We start from the raw sequence: 25,201 nt of genomic DNA, 5'->3' as shown, positions 1-25,201 counted from the left end.
AATGTTAAGACACTTTATCTCCCTCCGTGGCCATTCTGCCAGTGCCCATGCTGGATATATTTTGAAATGGAAATGAGGCCAGCAGGGTGATGAGTTCCCTAGGGGAGGAATGGCAATAAACTGATGAATAGCAAAGCCATTCTCCTTTCCTGCAAAATGGAGTCACCATGAAAAGATTGGGACTGCTGATGAAAGTTAAACTCCATTTGGGAGCATTCATATTTAGGGCCTTTCAGTCTTGCATTCATGCCTATTTTAAGGCTTATTAAATTTTTGAGAATAAGATATAATGGTGATGTTGGTGAAAAAGTGTTTTATTTTCTTTTCCTTTTTTTTTGAGATGGAGTCTCGCTTTGTTGCCCAGACTGGAGTGCAGTGGAGCGATCTTGGCTCACTGCAACCTCCGCCTCCCCATTTCAAGCAATTCTCCTGCCTCAGCCTCCAGAGTAGCTGGGAATACAGGTGCACGCCACCACACCCAGCTAATTTTTGTAATTTTAGTAGAGACGGGATTTCACTGTATTGGTCAGGCTGATTTCGAACTCCTGACCTCAGGTGATCCACCTGCCTCAGCCTCCCAGAGTGTTGGGATTACAGGTGTGAGCATCGTGGCCCGGCGAAAAAGTGTTTTCATATAGAATTTTCCCTTTATAGTTTAAAATCACCTTATTTTCTACAGATGTAGCTTTTTTTTTTTTTGTTAGAGACAGGGTCTCACTCTGTCCCCTGGGCTGGAGTGCAGTGGTGCAATCATAGCTCACTGCAGCCAATCATAACTTGCTGTAGCCTCGAAGTCCTGGGCTGAAGTGATCCTCCCGCCTCAGCCTCCCAAGTAGTAGTGCTACCAAACTTGGCTAATTTTCTTTTTTTTTTTTTTGTAGAGATGGGGGTCTCACTTTGTTGCCCAAGCTGGAGTGCAGTGGCATGATCATAGTTTACCACATCTTCAAACTCATGGGCTCAAGCAATCCTACCACCTCAGCCTCCTAAGTAGATGGTTTTACAGGCTTGAACCAGCATGCCCATCTAGTTTGATTTCTTACCGTTATTTATTTATTTTTTTTTTGAGATGGAGTCTCGCTCTGTCGCCCAGGCTGGAGTGCAGTGGTGCGATCTCGGCTTACTGCAAGCTCTGCCCTCCGGGTTCACACCATTCTCCTGCCTCAGCCTCCTGAGCAGCTGGGACTACAGGCGCCCGCCGCCACGCCTGGGTAATTTTTTGTATTTTTTTTAAATAGAGATGGGGTTTCACTGTGTTAGCCAGGATGGTCTTGATCTTCTGACCTGGTGGTCCACCTGCCTCGGCCTCCCAAAATGCTGGGATTACAGGCGTGAGCCACTGCGCCTGGCCTGATTTCTTACTGTGATTTCTGAAAGACCAAGCATATAGTTGAAAATGATTTTTATTATAATAAAGTGATATGCCATTATGGTTAAAAAAGGTTTTGAACTGAGTAATATGAAATAACATGTTATCAGATAAGAATTTAGCCTGATTAGGATGTTATAAAAAAGTTTATCTTTTTCTTGAAAAATAACTTTCTTCTTAAGATGGTAAGATGATAAGATGCTTATTGTTTCTTCACTCTTTCCATATTTAGTCTAGAATTTCACATAGACTGCCTCTCAATTATGAATTTTATGTTCTAAATTAGAAATTATACACTAGCCCAGGCATGATTTATGTCTGCACAGTGGGTTTTTTTTTTTTTTTTGCATGCTTTTAAAAAATTTTCTATATTTTTATGTTTTTATTTATTTTTATTTTTGTATTTGTTGTTTTTTGAGATGCAGTCTCGCCCTGTCACCCAGGCTGCAGTACAGTGGCATGATCTCGGCTCACTGCAACCTCTGCTTCCCAGGTTCAAGCGATTTTCCTGTCAGCCTCCCAAGTAGCTGAGATTACAGGCATAAGGCACCATGCCCAGCTAATTTTTGTATTTTTAGTAGAGACTAGGTTTCACGATGTTGGCCAGGCTTATCTTGAACTCCTGACCTCAAGTGATCCACGGGCCTCAGCCTCCCGAAGTGCTGGGATTACAAGCATGAGCCACTGCACCTGGCCTGTGTTTTATTTTTTTAAGAAATATTTCAGTAGCTTTTGGGGTACAAGTAGTTTTTTGTTACATGGATTAATTGTATAGTGGTGAATTCTGAGATTTTAAGTGCACCCATCACCTGAGTAATGTACTTAGTACCTAATGTGTTGTTTTTTTGTCCCTAGCTCGCCTACCAACCTCTCTTTTCTGAGTCTCTAACGTCCATTATGTCACTCTGTATGCATCTGCGTACTCATAGCTTAGCTCCCACTTGTAAGTGAAAGTATACAATTTTTTATTTTCCCCTCCGGTGTTACTTCATTTAGAATAATGGCCTTCAGCTCCGCCCAAGTTGCTGAAAAGACATTATTTTGTTCCTTTTAATGGCTGATTAAAGGTGTATTAAATATACACCATGATATCCATGGTGTATATTTACCACATTTTCTTTATGCACTTACTAGTCAATGGGCATTTAGGTTGGTTAACATCTTTGCAATTGTCAATTGTGCTGCTGTAAACATACATTGCACAGTGTTTTTTAAAAAAATTAAATTATTCAGTACTGATGAATACTTCTAGGTATGTTAACAGAAAAATAAGAGCAGGAGTGGGAGCATCAAAGAAGACTTCATTTTCCTGTAATGTTTTGTTGCTTTTATGAAAAGACTTGAAGCACATACGATAATGTTAAAGCTCATTAAATTCTGAGTAAGGAGAGCCTTTATGTATCTCTGTAGTTTAAAATTATATCAAAAGTGTTTGAGTTACTAACATTTGAAAATTTGGTGTTGTTATATAAAAATCATAGGTACTTCATGTTTCAGAATTACGTTCTTCCACTTCAGTGCAGATAATCTCAAGTAGATATTAGAAGGAATGTAGTCTCTTTGAACTAATAATTTACATAAATTCTTATGTAAATAGGTCCTGAAACAGCTCAAAGAACCCAGAGTTTTCATGTACTGGAATAATGTCTGTTGTTGTTTTTTAACTTATTGAAATATAATCTACATAAAATATATCTATGCCTTCCTCATTACCCTGTCCTCACCTCCAAGATTAACTATCTCTATTTATAACTGCATGGATTGGTTTTGCCTTTATACTTTATATAAATGGAATCATTAGTATGATTTCCTTTATTTTTTGAGACAGAGTCTCATTCGTTTTCCCAGGCTGGAGTACAGTGGCGTGATCTTGGCTCACTGCAACCTCAAGTGACCTCAAGTGACCCTCCTGCCTCAGCCTCCTGAGTAGCTGGGACTACAGGCACGTGCTACCACACCCAGCTACTTTTTGTATTTTTAGTAGAGATGGGGTTTTGCCATGTTGCCCAGGCTGGTCCCAAACTCCTGCGCTCAAGTAATCTGCCTGCCTTGGCCTCCCGAAGTGCTGGGGTTACAGGCGTGAGCCACTGCGCCTGGTCAGTGTGATTTCTTTTGTGTCAGGCTTCTTTTGCTCAATACTAAGTTTATGAGATTTGTTTATGCTTTTGTCATATAGTATTCTCTTGTAAGAATATAACAAAATTTATTTATTTATTCTATTGTTGATGGATATTTGATTTATTTCCAGTTTTTGGTTATTATCAACAGTACTGTTTATGAACAAATTCATGTATGTTTTTTAGTGAGCATACATATTCATTTCTGTGTGCCAGTGAGTGTAATCATTGGTTCATAGGGTATGCATGTCCTCATCTTCAGTAGATGCCGCTGAACATTTTCTAAAGTGGTTATACCAGTCCCTACTCCCACTAACAGAATGTACACATTCCTGTTGCTCCATATCCTTGCCAACATTTGATATTTTTTTACTTTTTTTCCCCTATAACCCAGGACAGTGCTCATGCTTTTTAATTTGAGCTATTCTGGTGGGTATGTTGTGGTATTATAAATAAATATACGCAAATATCTAAGCTTTGACAATTGAGGAGGTATCACAAGGAAAAACACCAAGTGGAGGTTGGAGAAATTGTATCTGTTGGGGGTTCATTTGTAGAAAAGTATCTCAAGGTTGGTAGCTCCACAATGATGCTGCTTTTTGAAGGCTTTCATTTCTTAATATAAAATAGTGTATTAATTTTTTGTGGTTATAAGAATAAAATATGCAGTACTAACTAAGTGCCTGCTTGTGTCAGGCACTGGGCCAAATATATAAAAATCATTTTGAAAATTTTGGAAAACAGAAAAAAGTATATTTGAGAGGCTGAGGCAGGAAGATCATTTGAAGCCAGGAATTCAAGACCAGTGTGTTCAACAGAGCAAGCCCCCGTCTCTACAAAAAACTAAGGAATTAGCAGGGTGTAGTAGTTCATGCCTGTAGTCCTAGCTACTCAGGAGGCTGAGGCGGGAGAATCACTTGAGCCCAGGACCTCAAGCTTACAGTGAACTATGATCATGCCACAGCACTCCAGCCTGGTCTGTAGAGTGAGACCCTATCTCTAAAAAAGAAAAGAAAAGAAAGAAATATAAAGAAGAAAATAAAAATTATTCATAAACTCATTCATCCACTGTCAACAATATAGTTTATTTCCTTGTTGTATACTACATATATGTATTTTTTTTCCTAGTTGACCATACAATTTTGTTTGTTTGTTTTAGGCCATTTTACCTTGTAAGCATCTACATCATTAAGAACTTTTGGTAAATCTTTTATAATGGCTGGTTAATACCCATCATATGACTGTACCATAATTCACTTATTACTATTCCCCCTCATTATTTAGATTGTTTTCACATTTTAGCCATGTAAAAAATATGATAAGGCATGGTGGTGTGCACCTGTATCCCAGCTACACCCAGCTATGTTTGGGAAGCTGAGGCAGGAGGATCACTTGAGCCCAGGAGTTGGAGATCAGCCTGGGAAACATCGTAAGACTCCCTCTTAAAAGAAAAAAAAAGATGAATAACAACACACATCTTTTACCTGGATTTTATATTAATTTATTGGGTTAGTTTCCCAGACAGGGATTGACCATGTCAAATGATAAAATTAAAATACTGCTAAATTACTTTCCAGGAAGTTACACCAACTTTTTAAGTTTACTAATAGTGAATGAGAATGCCTGTATCAGTACACCCTTGCTAACACTGAGTATTAATATTACGATTATTTTAGTATGCTAATTTAAATATTTTAAATGCCAGGCATAGTGGCTCATGCTTGTAATCCCAGGACTTTGGGAGACTAAGCTGGGAGGATTGTTTGAGCCCAGGAGTTCAAGACCAGCCTGGGCAATAAAGCAAGACCCTGTCTCAACAACAAAAAACAAAAAATTAGCTGGGCGTGGTGGCATGTACCTATATTCCCAGTGTGTATGGAGGCTGAGGCAGGAGGAGTACTTGAGCCCAGGAGGTCAAGGCTGCAATGAGCTATATTGCGCCACTGCCCTCTAGCCTGGGCAACAGAGTGAGACCCTGTCTCCAGAAAAAAAATAATTTAAAAAATATTTTAAAAGTAACTAAATGTATTTATTTATTTATTTTTATTTTTTATTTTTTTTTGAGATGGAGTTTCGCTCTTGTTGCCCAGGCTGGAGTGCAGTGGCGCAATCTCGGCTCACCGCAACCTCCGCCTCCCAGGTTCAAGCGACTCTCCTGCCTCAGCTGCCTGGGGATTACAGCGCGTTACATGCGCCGCCCCACGTGGCTAACTTTTTTGTATTTTTAGTAGAGACAGGGTTTCTCCATGTTGGTTAGGCTGGTCTCGAACTCCCGACCTCAGGTAATCCGCCCACCTCGGCCTCCCAAAGGGCTGGGATTATAGGCGTGAGCCACCATGCCCTGCTATTTATTTAATTTTTTGAGACGGACTCTCGCTCTGTCGGCCAGGCTGGAGTGCAGTGGCGCGATCTCGGCTCACTGCAAGCTCCGCCTCCCAGGTTCATGCCATTCTCCTGTCTCAGCCTCCTGAGTAGCTGGGACTACAGGCGCCCACCACCACGCCTGGCTAATTTTATTTTGTATTTTTAGTAGAGACGGTGTTTCACCATATTAGCCAGTATGGTCTCGATCTCCTGACCTCGTGATCCACCCGCCTTGGCCTCCCAAAGTGCTGGGATTACAGGCGTGAGCTACCGTGCCCGGCCTCAATTTTGTTTTAATTTAGATTGTATTATTCCTTCCACTACTTCTATACCTAAAGTTTTTTTTTTTTTTTTTTTTTTGAGGTGGAGTCTTGCTCTGTCGCCCAGGCTGGAGTGCAATGGCGTGATCTCGGCTCACTGCAACCTCCGCCTCCCGGGTTCGAGCGATTCTCATGCCTTAGCCTCCCTAGTAGCTAGGATTACAGGCATGTGCCGCCACGCCTGGCTAATTTTTTGTGTTTTCAGTAGAGATGGGGTTTAATTATGTTGGCCAGGCGGTCTTGAACTTCTGAGCTCAAGCTATCCCCCACCTTGGCCTCCCAAAATGCTGGAATTAAAGTTGTGAGCCACCATGCCTGGCCCCCAGTTTTTTAATTTTTAATGTTTTTTTTTTTTTTTAACAATTATTGTCCTGGTGGTGGGACTCTTGCCATGGGGATTTGGGAACAAAGTAGAGAATGGGGTCAACTATGTCCTGTTTCTTTTGTTGTTGTTTGTTTATTCGTTTGTTTTAAATGTTGGACTGTGTATCGGAAACAAAAAAGGAACCAATTTTATTACGTGATCACTGTATGCCGGGGCCTGACAGGTCATATCAGAAATTGAACCCAAGTTCTTTCTTCAGCGACAGCACTGGAAACATTGTTCTGACATGGACCTTTTGTTTCCCTGGGACTGTGGTTTTATTTTTGAATAAAAAATTTTGGCCTGTGCTTCAGAACAGGTCTTCCTGTTTTATTCCTTTATTCCTTCCACTATTTCTATACTTAAAGATTTTTTTTCTCTTTTTTTTGTTTGAGATGGAGGGCATCAGGAAGTCTTAGGCTTTCCTGAATAATCCTTTATGGACCTGTCATCTTTAAATTTATCTAACTCTTTTTTTTTTTGAGATGGAGTCTTCCTCTGTCGCCCAGGCTGGAGTGCAGTGGCATGATCTCGGCTCACTGCAACCTCCACCTCCCTGGTTCAAGAGATTCCCCTGCCTCAACCTCCTGAGTAGCTGGATTACAGGCGCACATCACCATGCCTGGCTAAGCTAATTTTTTTGTGCTTTTAGTAGCGACAGCATTTCCCCATATTGGCCAGACTGGTCTTGAACCCCTGTCCTCGGCCTCCCAAAGTGCTGGGATTACAGACGTGAGCCATCGTGCCTGGCCTATCTAACTCTTCTTAAATTAACTTGTATTATGCCCACCTGTGATGTTACATATATTGGCTTTTGTCCTAGTTACTAGTTCATAACTTCTATAGCTCTTGCTGTAGCCTTTTGTTACAAGGTTGGGTATGTTAGGCCTCTGGAAATAGAATCTCTCTCCTGCCCCAAAGCAGGACTCTAATCTCCCTCCACCTCTCTGATTGTGGGTGTTAAGACTCTCCCCTGAGAGATCCTACCCTACACCCTGTGTGAAGAAATGCTGATGTCACGAAGCTCATAAAAACCCAAGAAGACTGGGTTCGGACTGCTTCTGGATAGCTGAACACGTGGAGGTTCCTGGAGGGTGGCATGGTCAGGGAGGGCATGGAAGCTCTGCACCCCTTCCCACATATCTCACCCTACTGTCCCTTCATCTGCATTCTTTATCATATCATTTATAATAAACCTGTAAACATAAACAACTGTTTCCCTGAGTTCTGTGAACCACTCCAGCAAATTAATCAAACCCAAAGAGGAGGTTGTGGGAACCCCAACTTGAAGCCAGTTGCTCAGAAGTTCTGGAGGCCTACTTTTGCAACTGGAGTCTGGGGTTTTTGTGGGAGAGGTTAGTCTTAGAGACCAAGTTCCCAACCTGTGGGATCTGACACTGTCTCCAGGTAGATAGCGTCAGAACTGAATTGGACACCCAGCTGGTGTCCGCTGCTTGGAAGAACTCCCACACATTTGGTCACAGAAGTCTTCTGTGGTTGATGATTGTTGTGGTTTGAGATTAGAGGAGAAACAGTTTGAAAGAGGTTTTTTTGAATCATCATCTTAATTGTAGTACTCATTATATATATTATATATATTCATATTTTAATACATATATATTTTGGTTTTGTTGCTGATGTATTCTTTTCATTTTTCATTTTGCAGTTATTTGAAAAATAGTTTCATACCAACTGAGGTGTCTGTTCTGGTCCGTGCTATTTCCCTGCTCCCTTCTCCTCACTTGGACGAAGTGGGGATATCCCGAATTGAAGCCGTTTTACCACAGTGTGACCTAAATAACCTGAGTAGTTTTGCCACATCTGTTTTAAGATGGATTCGGCATGATCACATGTATTTGGATAATATTACTGCAAAACAACTGAAACTACTTCAAAAATTAGATCACTATGGTCGTCAGAGACTACAACACAGCAACGGTTTGGATCTGTTATGGAAGGAACTTAAATCTCTCAAAGGAAACATGTTTCCTGAGTCACTTCTTGAAGAAATGATTGCTACTTTACAGCATTTCATGGATGATATTAATTACATGAATGTTGTGGAGATTGCATCTTTTATTTCTAGTACTGATTACCTCAGTACTTTGCTACTTGATAGGATAGCCTCAGTGGCTGTTCAGCAGATTGAAAAGGTGAAATTTAAATGTTAGACATTAATTTTATAGAGTTGTCAACTTCTACAAGCATAATTTTTATCATAGGCACTTTGAGAACTTGGATTGGAATTTGAGATTTAAAAATTAAATAAATTCTGGGTCAGTTGTGGTAGCTCAAGCCTGTAATTCCAGCGGTTGGGAGGCTGAGGTGGGAGGATCGGTTGAGCCCAGGAATTAAGGCTCAGTGAGCTATGATCGCACCACTGCACTCCAGCCTGGGTGACAGAGTGAGACCCCGTCTCTTAAGAAAAACAAAGAAAACTCTGGTTTCTGTTTCAGCGATTTGTTGTTCCTCTCCTTAAAGTCACTTTCTTATTCCAGCATTGTAGATTTGGAAAGATCAGCAATCATTCTTTGGTTCATTACAGTATTAAGATTAGTAATCAATTCTTTGAGGATACTCTTATTAGGACAGTGGAGTATGAAGGATTTTTGGTTTTACTTTTTCTTATTTCTATAATCGTGTGGCATTAATTTTACCATTTAAAAGCAATTATATTCAAAAGTGTGAGATAAGCTTGAAAACTGAGAAAATTATAAGGTATCCATTGGCAACAGTGTTCTTAAATTGTCATTGCATCTTCTTGCAGATTTATTTCTGGGACTTACTTGTAAAATGCCGCTTTATGGATTATGTGAGAAGCAGGTCACTTACAAAATCGCTATCATTAATGTATCAGGGCAAGGCCTTTATTTAAAAGACAGTGTTTCTCACAAATGAAAATAAGAAGTTTGTCTTAACTTGCTTAGTATAGTGCCTGGAAGTCATTAAGTATTGAATGAATGAGTGAAAAATGAAATAAAAAAGCAAATGAAAGAAAAATAAATGCTAGTGATTATAATTTAAGAAACTAATTATATTATGATTATTCTATAAAATGTACTGATTATCATGGAAATTGCTGATACTGTTTCCTATTCAATTTAGTGACTAATGAATTCTGAAACAGAATTTATTTACTTATTTTAAATTTAAATAAAGACAGGGTCTCACTATGTTGCCCTGACTAATCTCGAACTCCTGGCCTCAAGCAATCCTCCCACCTCAGCCATCCAAAGCATTGGGATGACAGGCATGAGCCACCACTCCCAGCCAGAACAGAATTTTACACCTAACAAAATAAATTTGTAGATTGTCTGATTTACTTCTTTTTTGTTACATTAACACTTTTGGGGTTATTAATAATTATTGGTGGGGTTAAATAAATTATAGGAGGATGGAAATATTAATAAGCAGAGTGATACATTTATTAACTGTAGCGATGATAGGAAAATATTGCTCCTAAAAAATAATAAGGTTAAAATTTTGTCTTATTTTCTTAAAGTTTAAACTATAAATTTTTTGTTCTTTTTATACAGATCCATCCTTTTACAATCCCTGCTATTATTCGTCCATTCAGCATGTTGAACTATGATCCACCTCAAAGGGATGAATTTTTGGGAACTTGCGTGCAACATCTTAATTCTTACTTAGGTAGGTATATTGTTTGGTAATACATTGAGTGAATAAGTCAGAGGATACTTGTTGCTGCTGAGCTAGGAGATGTCCCTCATTTAAAGGGTAACCATAATAGCCATGAATTATCTACCTAAAAAAAGGTTTTTTGTTTGTTTGTTTGTTTTTGAGATAGAGTCTTGCTTTGTCGCCCAGGCTGGGGTGTAGTGGCGCAATCTTGGCTCATTGCAACGTCTGTCTCCTGGGTTCAAGTGATTCTCCTGTCTCAGTCACCCCAGTAGCTTGGACTATAAGCATGTGCAACCACACCTGGCTAATTTTTTGCATTTTTAGTACAGAACAGGGTTTCACCATGTTGGCCAGGGTGGTCTGGAACTTCTGACCTCAGGTGATCCACCAAGGCCTCCCAAAGTGTTGGGATTACAGGTGTGAGCCACTGCGCCCAGCCCTAAAAAAACTTTGTATCCATTTTAATTATGAAAAATGTCAAACTTGTATAAAGAATTAAACAAAGAACACATATATACTCACTGTGTAGATTCAATAATGTTAACATTTTACAGTATTTGCCTTATCCGTTTGTTTCTCTGACTCTTATTTTTTTCTGAGCCATTTCAAAGTTGTAGCCATTGTGACCCTCCATCCCTAATTACTTTAGCATACATCTCCTAAGAATAATGACATTCTTCTATACCACCACAATACTGTTGCCACACCTAAGAAACTTAATCATAATCCCCTAATATCTAATACACAGTTGATGTTTCAGTCTCCTTAAGTGTTACCAAAATACATTTTAGAGTAGTTGTTTTGGACCCAGTATTCACTCATTGTGTTTGGTTGTTATCTCTTCAGTCTCTTATAGTCTAGAATTTTGTTTCCTTTTTTTCTTTTCTTGGCATTGACTTGGTTTTTTTTTTTTTTCTTAACTTTTTGTTATCCAGGTTTTCAAATATACAGAAAAATTGAACAATATAACAAACATCTGTATAATGAACTGTAGACCCACAGTCGTGATTGAGTATTGATTAACATTTGCCACATTTGCTCTGTGTATGTGCACAGCGCGTGTGCGTATGATGCACCTTCCAGTTGTCAGCTCTGTGTACTTCAGGTTATAAGGACATTCTCCTATGTAACTACAATACTGGCATCATTACCATTACCAAAGAAAATGAACAAGTACCATCTACTACCTAGTCCGTAATCAAATTTTCCCAAGAGTCACCAAATTATCTTTTATAACTTTTTTTTTTTTGAGACAGAGTTTTGCTCTTGTTGCCCAGGCTGGAGTATAATGGCGCAATCTCAGCTCACTGCAACCTCCGCCTCCCAGGTTCAATCAATTCTCCGGCCTCAGTCTCCCAAGTAGCTGGGATTACAGGCATGCACCACCACGCCTGGCTAATTTTGTATTTTTAGTAGAGATGGGGTTTCTCCATGTTGATCAGGCTGGTCTCGAACTCCTGACTTTAGGTGATCCACCCACCTCAGCCTCCCAAAGTGCTGGGATTACAGACGTGAGCCACCGTGCCTGGCTATAACTTTTTTTTAAAACAACCAACATTGAATAGTTATGTCTTTTCTTCCATCTTTTTTGCTTGATATTTATTTTTATAAAATGATTGGCCATTTATTATAAATTGAGCCACATTCTGGATTTGTCTGATTGTTTTCCTTTAACTTGCTTCTCCATCTCCTGCATTTGTAGTAAACTAGAAATTAGGTATAGATGCTTGGTTAGGTTCGGATTAAACATTTGCAGCAAAAATAACTTGTTTGTAGTGCTGTGTACCTTATATTTAGATCACATCTGGAGGCACCTAATGTCTGATTGTTTCTGTCTATTTAGATTTTGGTTTTTTTTTTTTGAGACAGAGTCTTGCCAGATTGTTTTTTAAAAGTAAAAAAATATTTCTTAAGAACCTTAATAGATGTTTGTGAATTGTTCGAAGGGTTGCTGCTCTTATGCTGATTATTTTGCATCTCTTAAAAAGGTCTTCAAAAAAATTATGTTTTAAATTTAGAGACGGGGTCTTGCTACGTTGCCGAGGCTGATAACAAACTCCTGGGCTCAAGCAGTCCTCCCACCTTGGCCTCCCAAGTGCTGGAATTACAGGCATGTGCCACCACACCTGGCCAGAAAAGTCTTTTGGTAATATTTCAGTACTAGAAAAAAGTAGAAAAGAAATAGTCCTTCCTGCTGTTAGCCTTAGCAGAAGCAATGTGTGAGGAGAGCAGAGACAGGAAATTACTTTTTCCTTTTCCTTTTCCTTTTTATTTTGGGTCCTGAGTTGTGTTTGGAACAGTTTGACCTTGAAGGATTAGAGCTTTATGAGACTTTTCTTCTCAGACTCACACTATGTACTTGTCAGTATGTTATAGAAGCTTTAGAGGAGAAATGCTCAGTAACTGTTCCTTTTCAGTGAACACTTTCCATGTACTTACTGTCAGGTATTCTTCTAGGCACTGGAGATACAGGAGAGAGTAAAAACAGATAAACTACCATCATCGAGTTTACTTTCTGTTAGGGGGAGATTGACATAAACAATAAACAAGACTCTAAGGTCAGATGGTGATAAGTACCTTCAAGAACATTAGAGCAGGGTAAGTGTGTAGGCTGGAGCATCATGGTAAGTGTGAGATGGAGTGCTATTTTGGATAAGGGATTCAGGGACTGCCTCTCTGAGCAGATGTCATTTAACCATGGATTAAATGAATTGAGAGAGTGATGCATGTCAATAGATAGGGAAGAGAGTCCCAGGATGAAAGAAAGGGAATCGGAAAGGGCCCTCAGGTGAGAGCATGTTTGGTTTTTTCCAGAAACAGTGGATTCAGTGTGGCAGGAGTGGATGAGGGAGACCGAGTTGGTAGGAGATAAGGTTGGAGAGACAGCCAGAGACTGGTTTCCTCAGATCTTTTTGCTCTGCCTGGAGAGTAGGAATTACCCAGTTATCTGCCAAGCAACAGATACTGAGAGCTTCCATATCCAGCATAACATGTTAGGCTCTACATTAGTGATTTATATAGATCTTTAGACCTCTGGTGAAGCTGGTGTGAAACAAGTATAAATGTATTAATTGTGTCTGCATCATGCTAATGGACTTTGCTACATTTTTGTGGGATCTATGGGCCAGATAGCATCTAACCATGTCTGATACTACTGTGTCACAGCCTACAACATGAGGCTGGGATATGTATATGTATATGTGTATATGAATGTGTTGCATGTGTGGCATACATCTATACCCCTTTTTAGTAACACAACTATATGTAGAAAGATGAGACTTTAAATTGAGACTTAGAGTGTGTTCTTCTGGTTGTTCAGTCACGTGTTGACAACCAGAAGGAAATGAAAGTACATCTCTTCCCAGGTTCTCCAAATAGAGTCTTAGAAATTAGAAAATTTTGTTGCCGAAGAGTATAAGGAAAGAAAGATTGAAAAGTACAGCTTTGAGTTTTTAAAACTTAATCAGAGAAAGTTTTAAAAATTCCTAGGGAACTTTATCAGTAAAATTTTAAATAACTAATGGAGTAATAATTTTCATTGTTTTGAGTAAAGACGAATTTTGACAGATTAGTTTTGCTGGTGGAAATCATCACTATTAACTTCATTTATGACCTGGTCTTGCTTTATTAAATAAACTCAGAAAAAATTGAAAAGGAAAGATTTAATGTTGTCTCTTCTGTCCTTAGTAAGAATATTGATGCCAATCAGGCATTTTAGGTGACCCTTTCCCCCACATTAGAAATGTCTCTTGGATGAGGCAAATCAGGTAAATAGCTGAAGCCTTATACTGTGGGACATCTGCCATGCTGCTGGGTGACAAGTAAAGGAGGAGGTGCTAGGCAAGACCTCAGCTTCAAACATGTGTACACTCTGCTTGGAGATCTGAGATTCCCAGAGAGCAGCATAGTATAATAATCCAGGCTCCAGAGCTGGACATTCTGGACATACTCTCCGCTGCCAACTCTGTGATTTTGGGCAAGTCATTTAACCTCTCTGCTTCCTAATGCTTATTTATAAAGTGGAGATAATTGTTTCTACTGATATAAGATATAAGTGAGTTAATATATCTAAAGTGTTTAGAATGGTATGTAACATATTCTGAACACTATTGTATTATTATCATCAACGCTGGGATCACTTCTTTTTACATGCACCACTGTCCTTTTGTTTTGGATTCTTTTTCCGAGGCTATTTTTAAAACTTCTTACTAAAGTGTAATAACAATGTTTGTATAACTTTAGTATAATACTGTGAATTTATTCAAATTGAATCACCTAGGGAATCAGTACTGAGATCAAGACACAGAGTATTATCACAGTACCCTTCTCCTCTTGTACCCTTTTCCTACTTGGCCCTGACCCAAGGTGACCACTTAACCATTATCCTGTCTTGTAACAGTATAGATTAGTTTTGTAAAGGCTGTATATCTTTTTTTTTTCTAAAACCTGGCTTTGCCTGAATAAATTATAAGTGTATATATAAGTGAGGCAGCTATACCCTTAAAAAAAATCTTAATTTTCTTTTAGGTATATTGGATCCTTTTATATTAGTGTTTCTTGGTTTCTCTTTGGCCACACTTGAATATTTTCCAGAAGATCTGCTAAAGGCAATTTTTAACATCAAATTCTTAGCTAGATTGGATTCTCAACTTGAAAGTATGTATCTATCCTTTAATTTATTTATCTGTTGTACTTTATATCCAAGTCTCAGGTCTACCTATACTGAAGAATTTTAATGTTAATAACTTTTTTCCGTTTCTAATAGTATTCATGCTTATTGTAGAAATTTGGAAAACACAGGAATAAAATAGAAAATAAAAAATTACCCATCTTATTAACAAGTAAAACTACCACTTTTAATGTTTTGGAGTATTTCTTTTCTGTCTTTCTCCTTCTCCTGTGTGAATGTTTATATATCCGTGTTTTTTTGTTTTGTTTTGAGACAGGGTGTCACTCTGTTGCCCAGGCTGGAGTGCAGTGGTGCAGACATAGCTCACTGAAGCCTTGGACTCCAGGATCAAGTGATCCTCCCACCTCAGCCTTCCAAGTAGCTGGGACCACAGATGTGTATCACCATGCCCAGCTAATTTTTTTTTTTTTTAAGAGCTGGGATCTCACTGTATTGCCCAGGCTGGTCTCAAACTCTTGAGCTCAAGTGATTCTCCCTCCTTGGCCTCCCAGATGCTGATATTATAGGTGTGAGCCCCCACACCCAGCCTGTATTTAATTTTAATTTGTTAAATTCTTTATTTTTATATTTTGAGACAGAGTTTTGCTATGTTGCCCAGGCTGGTCTCTAACTCCTGGCCTCAAGCAATCCTCTTGCCTCGGCCTCCCAAAGTGTTGGGATTACAGGCATGAGCCACTGTACCCAGTCCCTATATGAATTTTATTTTATTTTACATTTCTTTCTTTTTCTTTTTCTTTTTTTTTTTTTTTTTTTTTTGAGATGGAGTCTTGCTCTGTTTCCCAGGCTGGAGTGCAGTGGCTCAATCTTAGCTCACTGCAACCTCCGCCTTCCCATTTCAAGTGATTGATTCTCCTGCTTCAGTCTCTCGAGTAGTGGGGATTCTAAGTATGTGCCACCATGCCCAGCTAATTTTTCTATTTTCAGTAGAGACGAGGTTTCACCATGTTGGCCAGGTTGGTGTTGAACTCCTGACCTCAAGTGATCTGCCCACCTCAACCTCACAAAGTAGTAGGATTACAGGCATGAGCCCCCATGCCTGGCCCCTATATGAATTTTAAAACAAAATTTGGATTATTTACATATTCACTTTTGTATGCTGCCTTTTTCCATCTAACTATATTTTGAGCAATTTTCCATGTTATTAAATATTTTTTGATGTCTTTTTTTATTGGCTGCATAATATCCTATTACATGGATATAATAAAATTTGTCACAGATTGTTTCCAATTCCTCATCATTGTAAGTAATGATTTGTTACACATGAATCATTGTTTCCTTAGGATAAAATCCTAAGTGTGGAATATTAGGTGAATGAAAATTCTTGGGAGTTTTTTTTTTTTTTTTTTTTTTTTTTTTTGAGACGGAGTTTTGCTCTTGTTGCCCAGGCTGGAGTGCAATGGCATGATCTTGGTTACCCAAAACCTCACCTTCCGGATTCAAGCAATTCTCCTGCCTTGGCCTCCTGAGTAGCTGGGATTACAGGCATGCGCCACCATGCCCAGCTAATTTTGTACTTTTAGTATAGACGGGGTTTCTCCATGTTGGTCAGGCTGGTCTTGAACTCCTGACCTCAGGTGATCCGCCCACCTCAGCCTCCCAAAGTGTTGGGATTACAGGCGTGAGCCACTGTGCCCTGCTGGGAGTATTTTTTAAATGTACTTTTAACATTCATGATTAATGAGAACAGTGCAGGAGTTGGTCCTAATCATGTCACTGAATGTAATAATTTAAAAATATAAAGCATACGTTTGTAAATTAGAAATGTAAACAGTTCTAAATACTGTTAGAATAAAAGCATCTATTAATAGTGGGGATAAACAAATGTGAAAAAAATGGGTTGTCTTTCCTAGGTCTCAGCTATCAAAATTCATTGGTATTTTATTAATTTCAGTTTTATCTTCATCTCGAAGTGCAAGAGTCCAGTTTCATCTTATGGAGTTAAATAGATCAGTCTGCTTGGAATGCCCTGAGTTTCAGATTCCGTGGTTTCATGACCGCTTCTGTCAACAATATAATAAAGGTTTGAGTTTTCTTTTAGTCAGATAGCAAAGTTTAATTCTAAAGTAAATTATTAGGTAGTACATTGTTAATCTTGTTATACTTAAACACGACACGAGCCTTCCCAAGAGTGCCATGACCTGTTTAATATTTTATATGAGATATTGTAGGTGAAACATTATAAGAATTTCTTCACATTTGGGACATAACCCTCTTAGTTGAGAGCAAAGAACTTGTAATGAATTTAGTGTCATTATATAAGATACTACATTGAAGCTCTTATTGAAAATATTAATCTTTATTTTTCAGTTTGTAGAATTGGGATGATTTTCATTAAAAAACTGATTAAGGCCGGGCGCGGTGGCTCACACCTGTAATCCCAGCACTTTGGGAGGCTGAAAGGGGGGGGCAGATCACCTGAGATCAGGAGTTCGAGACCAGCCTGACCAACATGGAGAAACCCCATCTCTACTAAAAATACAAAATTAGCTGGGCGTGGTGGTGCATGCCTGTAATCCCAGCTACTTGGGAGGCTGAGGCAGGAGAATCACTTGAATTGGGGAGGCGGAGGTTGCAGTGAGCCGAGATTGCGCCGTTGCATTCCAGCCTGGGCAACAAGAGCGAAAACTCCGTCTCAAAGGAAAAAAAAGAAAAAAAAGATTAAGTAGACTAATTATTTATTTTTTTATAAAGGTATTGGTGGCATGGATGGAGCACAACAGCAGATTTATAAAATGTTAGCAGAGGTACTAGGAGGAATCAATTGTGTAAAAGCCTCGGTTCTGACGCCTTATTACCACACAGTAGGTAAGTTATTGGTAGGTTATTAGTTACTTTCAGAAAATCAAACTAATTTGAATAGAGTCATCTTATCAGTTGGAATTTTTTAAAATTTTTTGAATTTTTTTAAAGTTGTTATTATTATTAAAATTTTCAAACGGAGGTAGAAAGAGCAATAGAATAAATCCTCAAGTTCCCGTGGCCCAGTGTTGATAGCCAGGAGCATTTTCTATTCTTTAGAAAAAAAACAAAAATTAAGGTCAGTCCTCCACCAATTCTAAGTAAAACCCAGATTCAGATTCACTGAACATTTCTGGATCTTCAAAAGATTCTGTCCTCTCCATTCAGTGTGTGAAAATAAGGGTAATGACTCTTTAATTTCTATTTCATTGTTTTAAGTTCATCTGAAAAACTAAGTTGGTTTATCAGCCTGGGTGAAGATTTCCAAAGATACTGTGCTTGATGCTAACCTGATTAATCTTGTTTCTCAACTGGTCTGGTTGTAGAATGCATTCTGATTGAATTGTGGATCACATAAAGCTAGTGGACTAGCTTATGTTGATGGCAATATAAAATTTTCAAAGATATTGCCACATTCAAGTGGTGATCTTAAATGAAAAAGATAAAATTTTAAGATAATTAACATAAACTTTCTAAATTTAGGTTTAGAAAACCTCTGCATATACAGGATATTTAAAAGGATTATAAACTTGGTATAAACTAACAGTGTAAATGGTAGCCAAAAATCAAATACTATTTAAACTATATTGTTAATAATAACAAAAAAGTTGGTAATCCCATTGTAGTCTATTTTTTAGACACCTTAGTTTTTTTTTTTTTTTTGCATGTTGTCCTTTTTAAGAGACAGTGACAAGTAGGGTCTAGAAACAAAGGAGGACAGATAGTGAAGGATCTTGTCTAATCATGTCCTAGACAGAACTAGAGAGGACTAGGATTGCATGGATTTCAATCCTTGAGCAAGTTCTTCTGAACCTTGTTAACTTCTTCATCAGTGAAATGGGGATAATAATGCCTACTTGATAGGATTAACTGAGGTATTGCATTAAAGCATTTAACGCTATCCTTGGAACATAGTAAGTGCTCAATAAATTTATTTTTATTTTAATTTTTTTATAGAGACAGGGTCTCACTATGTTGCTGGTCTCAAACTCCTGGGCTGAAGCGATCCTCCTGCCTCAGCTTAGCCTCCCAAAGTGTTGGGATTACAGGTGTGAGCCACTGTGCCCAGCCCAATAAATCTTATTTAAAAAAAAAAAAAAAGGATGTTTAGCCTGAAAAATCGAAGTCTTATGGGGACCATAAGGTTTTAAAATGTTTGAAGGATTGTTAAGTAGAAGAACTAGGTATCTCTATCTCAAAGATGAACAAAATGGTAAAAATGAAAGGAAGCAGACTTTAACTTAGTGTAAGGAGAATTATTGACTGCTTTCTGAAGAAGTAATGTTGAGGCAGAGGCTGAATATTCAGATCATAGATGTGTGTGATTTTTGCACTGGGCAGAAAGGTGAACTAGATAATCATTAATGCTCTCATCTTGTGCTACAAAACACAACTTTCCTTTGATTGTATATTAATCAGGATTGAGTTGGGTATGAGTGACAAAAATCCATAAATTGGCTGGGCACAGTGGCTCATGCTCATACACATAGTCTCAGCACTTTGGGAGGCTGAGGTGGAAGGATAGCTTGAGCTCAGGAGTTTGAGACCAGCCTGGGCAATATAGTGAGACCCTGTCTCTAAATAAATAAATAAATAAACAAATAAATAAATAGCAGGCATGGTGGTATGCCCCTCTAGTCCCATTGCTCAGGAGTTTGAGACCAGCCTGGGCAATATAGTGAGACCCTGTCTCTAAATAAATAAATAATTAGCAGGCATGGTGGCATGCTCCTGTAGTCCCATTAGGAGGCTGAGGTGGGAGAATCTCTTGAACCCAGGAGTTGAGTCTACAGTGAGTTATAGTCACGCTACTGCACTCTAGCCTCAGTGACAGAGCAAGACTCTGTCTCTAAAACAAAAACAAAACAAAACAAAAAACAAACATTGAAGCTGGGCATGGTAGTCCAAGCCTGTAATCCTAGCTACTCTGAGAGACAGAGGTAGGAGGATCACTTGAGCCCAGAAGTTTGATACCAGCCTGGGCAATATAGTGAGAAGCCATCTCTTTTTAATATTTTTCTTTTTTTCTTCAGAACAATATGAATATAACCCCATCTTTTAAAAAAAAATTACATGAGACATGCTTAACATAGAAAAACTAGAAAAGGAAGATAACAGAAAAGAAAAATTACCCATGATATAGCCACTGTTTGCTTTTGGTGTCTGTTTTCCTAACTTAAAAAAAAAAAAAAGACAAAAATGGTTTTCTTCTGTAATGTTTGTGTTTTAGTCCTTTTCTGCTGCTACAACAAAATACCTGAGACTGGTTAATTTATAAACAACAGAAATTTGGCCGGGCGCAGTGGCACACGCCTGTAATCCCAGCACTTTGGGAGACGGAGGCGGGCGGATTACCTGAGGTCGGGAGTTCGAGATCAGCCTGGCTAACATGGTGAAACCCCGTCTCTACTAAATATACAAAATTAGCTGGGCGTGGTGGCGCACGCCTGTAATCCCAGCTACTCCAGAGGCTGAGGCAGGAGAATCGCTTGGACCTGGGAGACGGAGGTTGCAGTGAGCCGGGATCGTGCCACTGCACTCCAACCTGAGCGACAGTGAGACTCTGTATCCAAAAAAAAAAGGAAAAAAAACGCAGCAATTTATTTTTCACAGTTCTGGAGGCTAGGAAGTCCAAGCTCGAGTACCAACAGGTTTGGTATCTAGTAAGGACCTGGCCTCTGCTTCCAAGATGGTACTTTGAATGCTGTGTCCTCCCATGGCAGAAGGGACAGGAAGGCAACAGAGGATGCTCTTTTATAGGGTCACTAATCATATTAATGAGGGCTCTGCCCTCATGACTTAGTCATCTCCTAAGGGTTCTGCCTCTTTTTTTTTTTTTTTTTTTTTTTGAGAAAGGGTCTTGTTCTGTCACCTAGGTTGGAGTGCAGTGCAGGAGTGCAGTGGCATGATCACGGTTCATTGCAACCTCTGCCTCCAGAGCTCAAGTGATTCTCCCACCTCAGCCTCCTGAGTAGCTGGGTCTACAGGCACACACCACCACATCAGGCTAATTTTTGTGTTTTTTGTAGAGATGGGGTTTCACCATGTTGCACAGGCTGGTCTTAAACTCCTGAGCTCAAGCAATCCTCCTGCCTCTGCCTCCTAAAGTGCTAGGATAACAGGTGTGAGCTACCACGCCTGGCCTAAGGTCCCACTGTTATTATTAACACATTGATGATTATGTTTCAACATACGAATTTTGGGGGACATATTCAGATCATAGCAGTTTATAACTTTATATGTTGTGAATATTTTTCTATGCCAACAGATATGCTTATACAACATCTTTTTTAGTTACTGCATATTTCATTGAGTATGCTATGATTTAATCAATCCGTAAGATTTTTTTGCTGGTATGTCCATCTGTCAAACAATGCTGCAATTTCATATAACAACAATAATAGATTTATCTTTATATAATGCTTATTATGTGTTAGACACCATTTTAAGTACTTCATAAGTACTTGTGTGTGTGTATGTGTATAGTAAACTTATATCCCTCTGAAGTATGTAAATTATTTGCAGATGAGGAGACTATACTTGGCAAATGACAGAGCCAGGATTTGAGCTTGGCATTCTGGCTCTAGAATTCATTCTCTTAATGAATTCTATATATTTCGTGTTTCATAATTAATTTAAAGATGGTTCAGTGCCTTAGTTTTTCACCAGAGTTCCATCTGATTCTTTTCAAATCACAGACATCATTTCAGGAAGTATATTTAAAAGATAAGAATGACTTTAAAAACATAACAACAATATCATCTTTATCATCCTATAACCATTAATAATAATTTCTTAATATCTTTTAAGAAATGTTCAGCACTATGGGAAATTTAACATAAGTAGAGAGATGGGAAATTTTAGATAAAATTTAAAATTTTATCGAAATATTAGATTTGGCATACTATAATGAACTCAATGATCAAGGATTGAAGGTAGTAGAATTATGGGAAATGTAACATAAGTAGAGAGATATGGGAAATTTTAGATAAAATTTAACATTTATGGGAATTACAGGAAATGTAACATAAGTAGGGAGATATGGGAAATTTTAGATAAAACTTAACATTTTATCGAAATGTTAGATTTGGCATACTATAATGAACTCAATGATCAAGGATTGAAGGTAGTAGAATTATGGGAAATTTAACATAAGTAGAGAGATATGGGAAATTTTAGATAAAATTTAACATTTTATCGAAATGTTAGATTTGGCCTACTATAATGAACTCAATGATGAAGGATTGAAGGTAGTGGAAACTATTCCTCATACGTCTCATGCACTGCACCCCTATACCTTAGCTTTTCCTGTTTTAAGTGTCTTTTATGTTTATTTTATAGTTTATTTGTCCAAATTGGGATCTTAACATTCCACTTGGTTGGTTTGCAGTTTTTGGTTCAACTTTTCCTTTCCTACTTCTCCTTTTTTTAACTTAAAATTTGAGAATAAGTTTTTTTTTTCCACATTTCAAACTTTTCTAATTGCAACCCTGTGATAACATTTAATATGTCATCTAATAGTTTTTAATGTTTTTACTGTAAACCTGGGTTTGCTGTAAACCATTAGTGATATCTAGAGACTTGATTAGATTTTAGGATTTTTTTTAGGTTTTTCTTTTTGGCCAAAAACTTCATAAGTGGCTTGTACTTCTTTTTGCATCCTCTCAGGAGGCACACAAGGCATGGTTGTCTTTTTCTTTTTCTTTTTTTCTTTTTTTTTTTTTGTTTAGACAGAGTCTGGCTCTGTTGCCCAGGCTGAGGTGCAGTGGCACAAGCATGGCTTACTGCAACCTTGACCTCCTAGGTTCAAGGGATCCACCCACCTCAGCCTCCTCAGCCTGAGTAGCTACCACTACACCTGGCTTATTTTTTAAATTTTTTGTAGAGATTGGGTTTTGCCATGTTGCCCAGGCTGGTCTGGAACTCCTGAGCTCAAGCAATCTGCCTGCCTCGGCCTCCCAAAATGCTGGGATTACAGGTGTGAGCCACTGTGCCTGGCCTGGTTGTCTTTTATATATTAAGACTCATCAGTGGGTTTGTATGTTGTCAGCTGATTCATTCAACAGAAAGTTCCCCTGTCAGCTTTTCACCTGCTGATTTTAGCAGTTATTAATGATCACTCATTGCCTAAATCCATCATTCAGAGGGGTGGTAAAGTAGCGATATTCTACATCTATCATGCCTTCTACATTTATTAGCTGGAATTTGTCTAAAAAGGACTTTCCCATACCAACTGTTTAGTTACCCTTATGTACAATTCATGTAGAAAAGACAGGATAAATGCTTGAGTCTTTTTCTTTATTAATTTTCAGATGAGTTGGTTTAGCTTTCTCCAAATGTAATCAAGAGCCTTAAAGAGATTGAAACTCTTTAATGTGATTTGGCCTAGCCCAGTGCTAAATGTAGCCCAGTACTTAATATTGTTTTGTAATTCTTCTGGTTGATTTTTTGATTGATTGATTTCCAAAGAGAGGTGCCATTGGACCAGATCTCATAAAAATAACTTGGATAATTTGACAGGTTCATCATTCTTCTGTGAGTGTGTATGTGTACAAATATATGCATATATATTTCAAATATATCTTAAACTTTTATCTGTAAAACTTTACCTAATTCATACTACCAGTTTCTATGCTTCCTTAAGATTTTGAGTGTATCTTGGATAAAAGAAAAAAACCTCTTCCATATGGAAGCCATAATATAGCATTGGGACAACTACCAGAAATGCCATGGGAATCAAATATGGAAATAGTTGGATCAAGGCTGCCACCAGGAGCTGAAAGGTAATTTGTTTCTTAGTTTTAGATTGTATTAATATCTAAATGTTAAATTTGGTGTACTATACTGAAGTCAATGATCAAGGATTAAAGGTAGTGGAATCTGTTCCTCATATGTCATGCATTCCACCTTTGTAACTTTCCTTTTCCTGTCCTTTCTGCTTTAATGTTCTCCCTTCTTCTGTCCAAAGCCTAGCAATCTCCCCAACTAAAGTGCTAAAAGAATTGTCCTCAACTAGAAGTAAAATAGTATCTTCTTTTGCGCTCCCATACCTCTCTACTTTTCTCATAGCACTTAGCCACTTCCTATACTGCATTACAGTAACTTACTATACATCATGTGTTCTCTGTTAGACTATAAGCTGTGTTGCTTCATATTTGTACCCCTCACAGTGGTTTACATATAGTAGGCATGTGTAAATATATTTTGGACAAAAAAAATGGATGAAAGCAGACAAATATTTACAATAATTTTGTGTAAATAGGTTTGTCATCAATTACTAATTTCTTAGTAGAAACATAACTTGATATACTCATTTATATTCATTGGCTTTTGTTAGTTTATAAAGATGCAATCTTGTTTCTGAAAAGCTTGTAATTATTGTTTCTTATTTTGATTTTAGAAGTAAATATTTTTTATCTTATGTAGGATTGCTTTGGAATTTTTGGATGCAAAAGCACTTTGTAGAAATATCCCTCACATGAAAGGAAAATCTGCTATGAAAAAACGACATTTGGAAATTCTGGGGTATCGTGTAATTCAGGTATGAAATACTCATGTAATTCAGCCTCTAAAAAGCCCAGAGACGCTAGCCGTACATGTGCTTCCTTTTAATGTGAAAGTTCCAGAATTACCTTTTTAAATATATTTTTTAAAATGTATCACTCATACAGGCCAGGTACAATAGCTCATGCCTATAGCTACTTGGGTGGCTGAGGTGGGAGGATTGCTTGATCCTAGGAGATTGAGGCTGCAGTGAGCCATGATCATCCCACTGCACTCCAGCCTGGGTGACAGAGCAAGACCCTGTCTCATAAAAATAAATAAATAAAAGTTGTCTTTATTTTATTGTCTTTAGAATATCTATATCTTATGATTTCTATATCTTACAAAGGAGAGAGGCACTGTAGAGATGGATAGAGTTATCAGAGGAAACAACTAGGTATGAATATAGAAGACTATGTGGGGAAAAAATGTCCATCATTGGTATTGTAGGAAAAGGAGGATGAAAGAGCAGAAAAAAGTATTCTTTTTTTTTTTTTTTTTTTTTTTTTTGAGACGGAGTCTCACTGTCGCCCAGGCTGGAGTGCAGTGGTGCAATCTCGGCTTACTGCAGGCTCCGCCCCCTGGGGTTCACGCCATTCTCCTGCCTCAGCCTCCCACGTAGCTGGGATTACAAGTGCCCGCCACCTTGCCCGGCTAATTTTTTGTATTTTTAGTAGAGATGGGGTTTCACCGTTCTAGCCAGGGTGGTCTCGATCTCCTGACCTCGTGATCCGCCCGCCTCGGCCTCCCAAAGTGCTGGGATTACAGGCGTGAGCCACCGCACCAGGCCAGAAAAAAGTATTCTAGGCAATGTCAGAAGGAACCACTTGGCTT

At 38.4% G+C, this 25,201-nt stretch overlaps 1 protein-coding gene across 13 annotated transcripts in view; it reads left to right on the top strand.

Moving 5' to 3' along the window:
* The window catches only part of FASTKD1 (FAST kinase domains 1), a 47,969-nt gene that overhangs the window by 19,558 nt on the left and 3,210 nt on the right, over positions 1-25,201 (top strand). For 6 of the 13 annotated variants that reach the window (XM_063644673.1, XM_055289623.2, XM_063644674.1 and 3 more), the window contains 7 exons: positions 8,201-8,687; positions 10,071-10,185; positions 14,704-14,832; positions 16,758-16,886; positions 17,558-17,671; positions 23,469-23,607; positions 24,251-24,365. In XM_063644673.1, coding sequence (XP_063500743.1) covers positions 8,201-8,687; positions 10,071-10,185; positions 14,704-14,832; positions 16,758-16,886; positions 17,558-17,671; positions 23,469-23,607; positions 24,251-24,365 — 1,228 coding nt within the window. The remainder of the gene's footprint in view (positions 1-8,200; positions 8,688-10,070; positions 10,186-14,703; positions 14,833-16,757; positions 16,887-17,557; positions 17,672-23,468; positions 23,608-24,250; positions 24,366-25,201) is intronic. The other 7 variants (XM_063644676.1, XM_055289629.2, XM_055289627.2 and 4 more) reach the window with 3 other exon arrangements.

The sequence above is a fragment of the Symphalangus syndactylus genome, chromosome 8 (assembly GCF_028878055.3).
Source record: "Symphalangus syndactylus isolate Jambi chromosome 8, NHGRI_mSymSyn1-v2.1_pri, whole genome shotgun sequence".
NCBI classification, from domain to species: domain Eukaryota; kingdom Metazoa; phylum Chordata; class Mammalia; order Primates; family Hylobatidae; genus Symphalangus; species Symphalangus syndactylus.
This window is presented reverse-complemented; position numbering and strand designations above follow the sequence as displayed.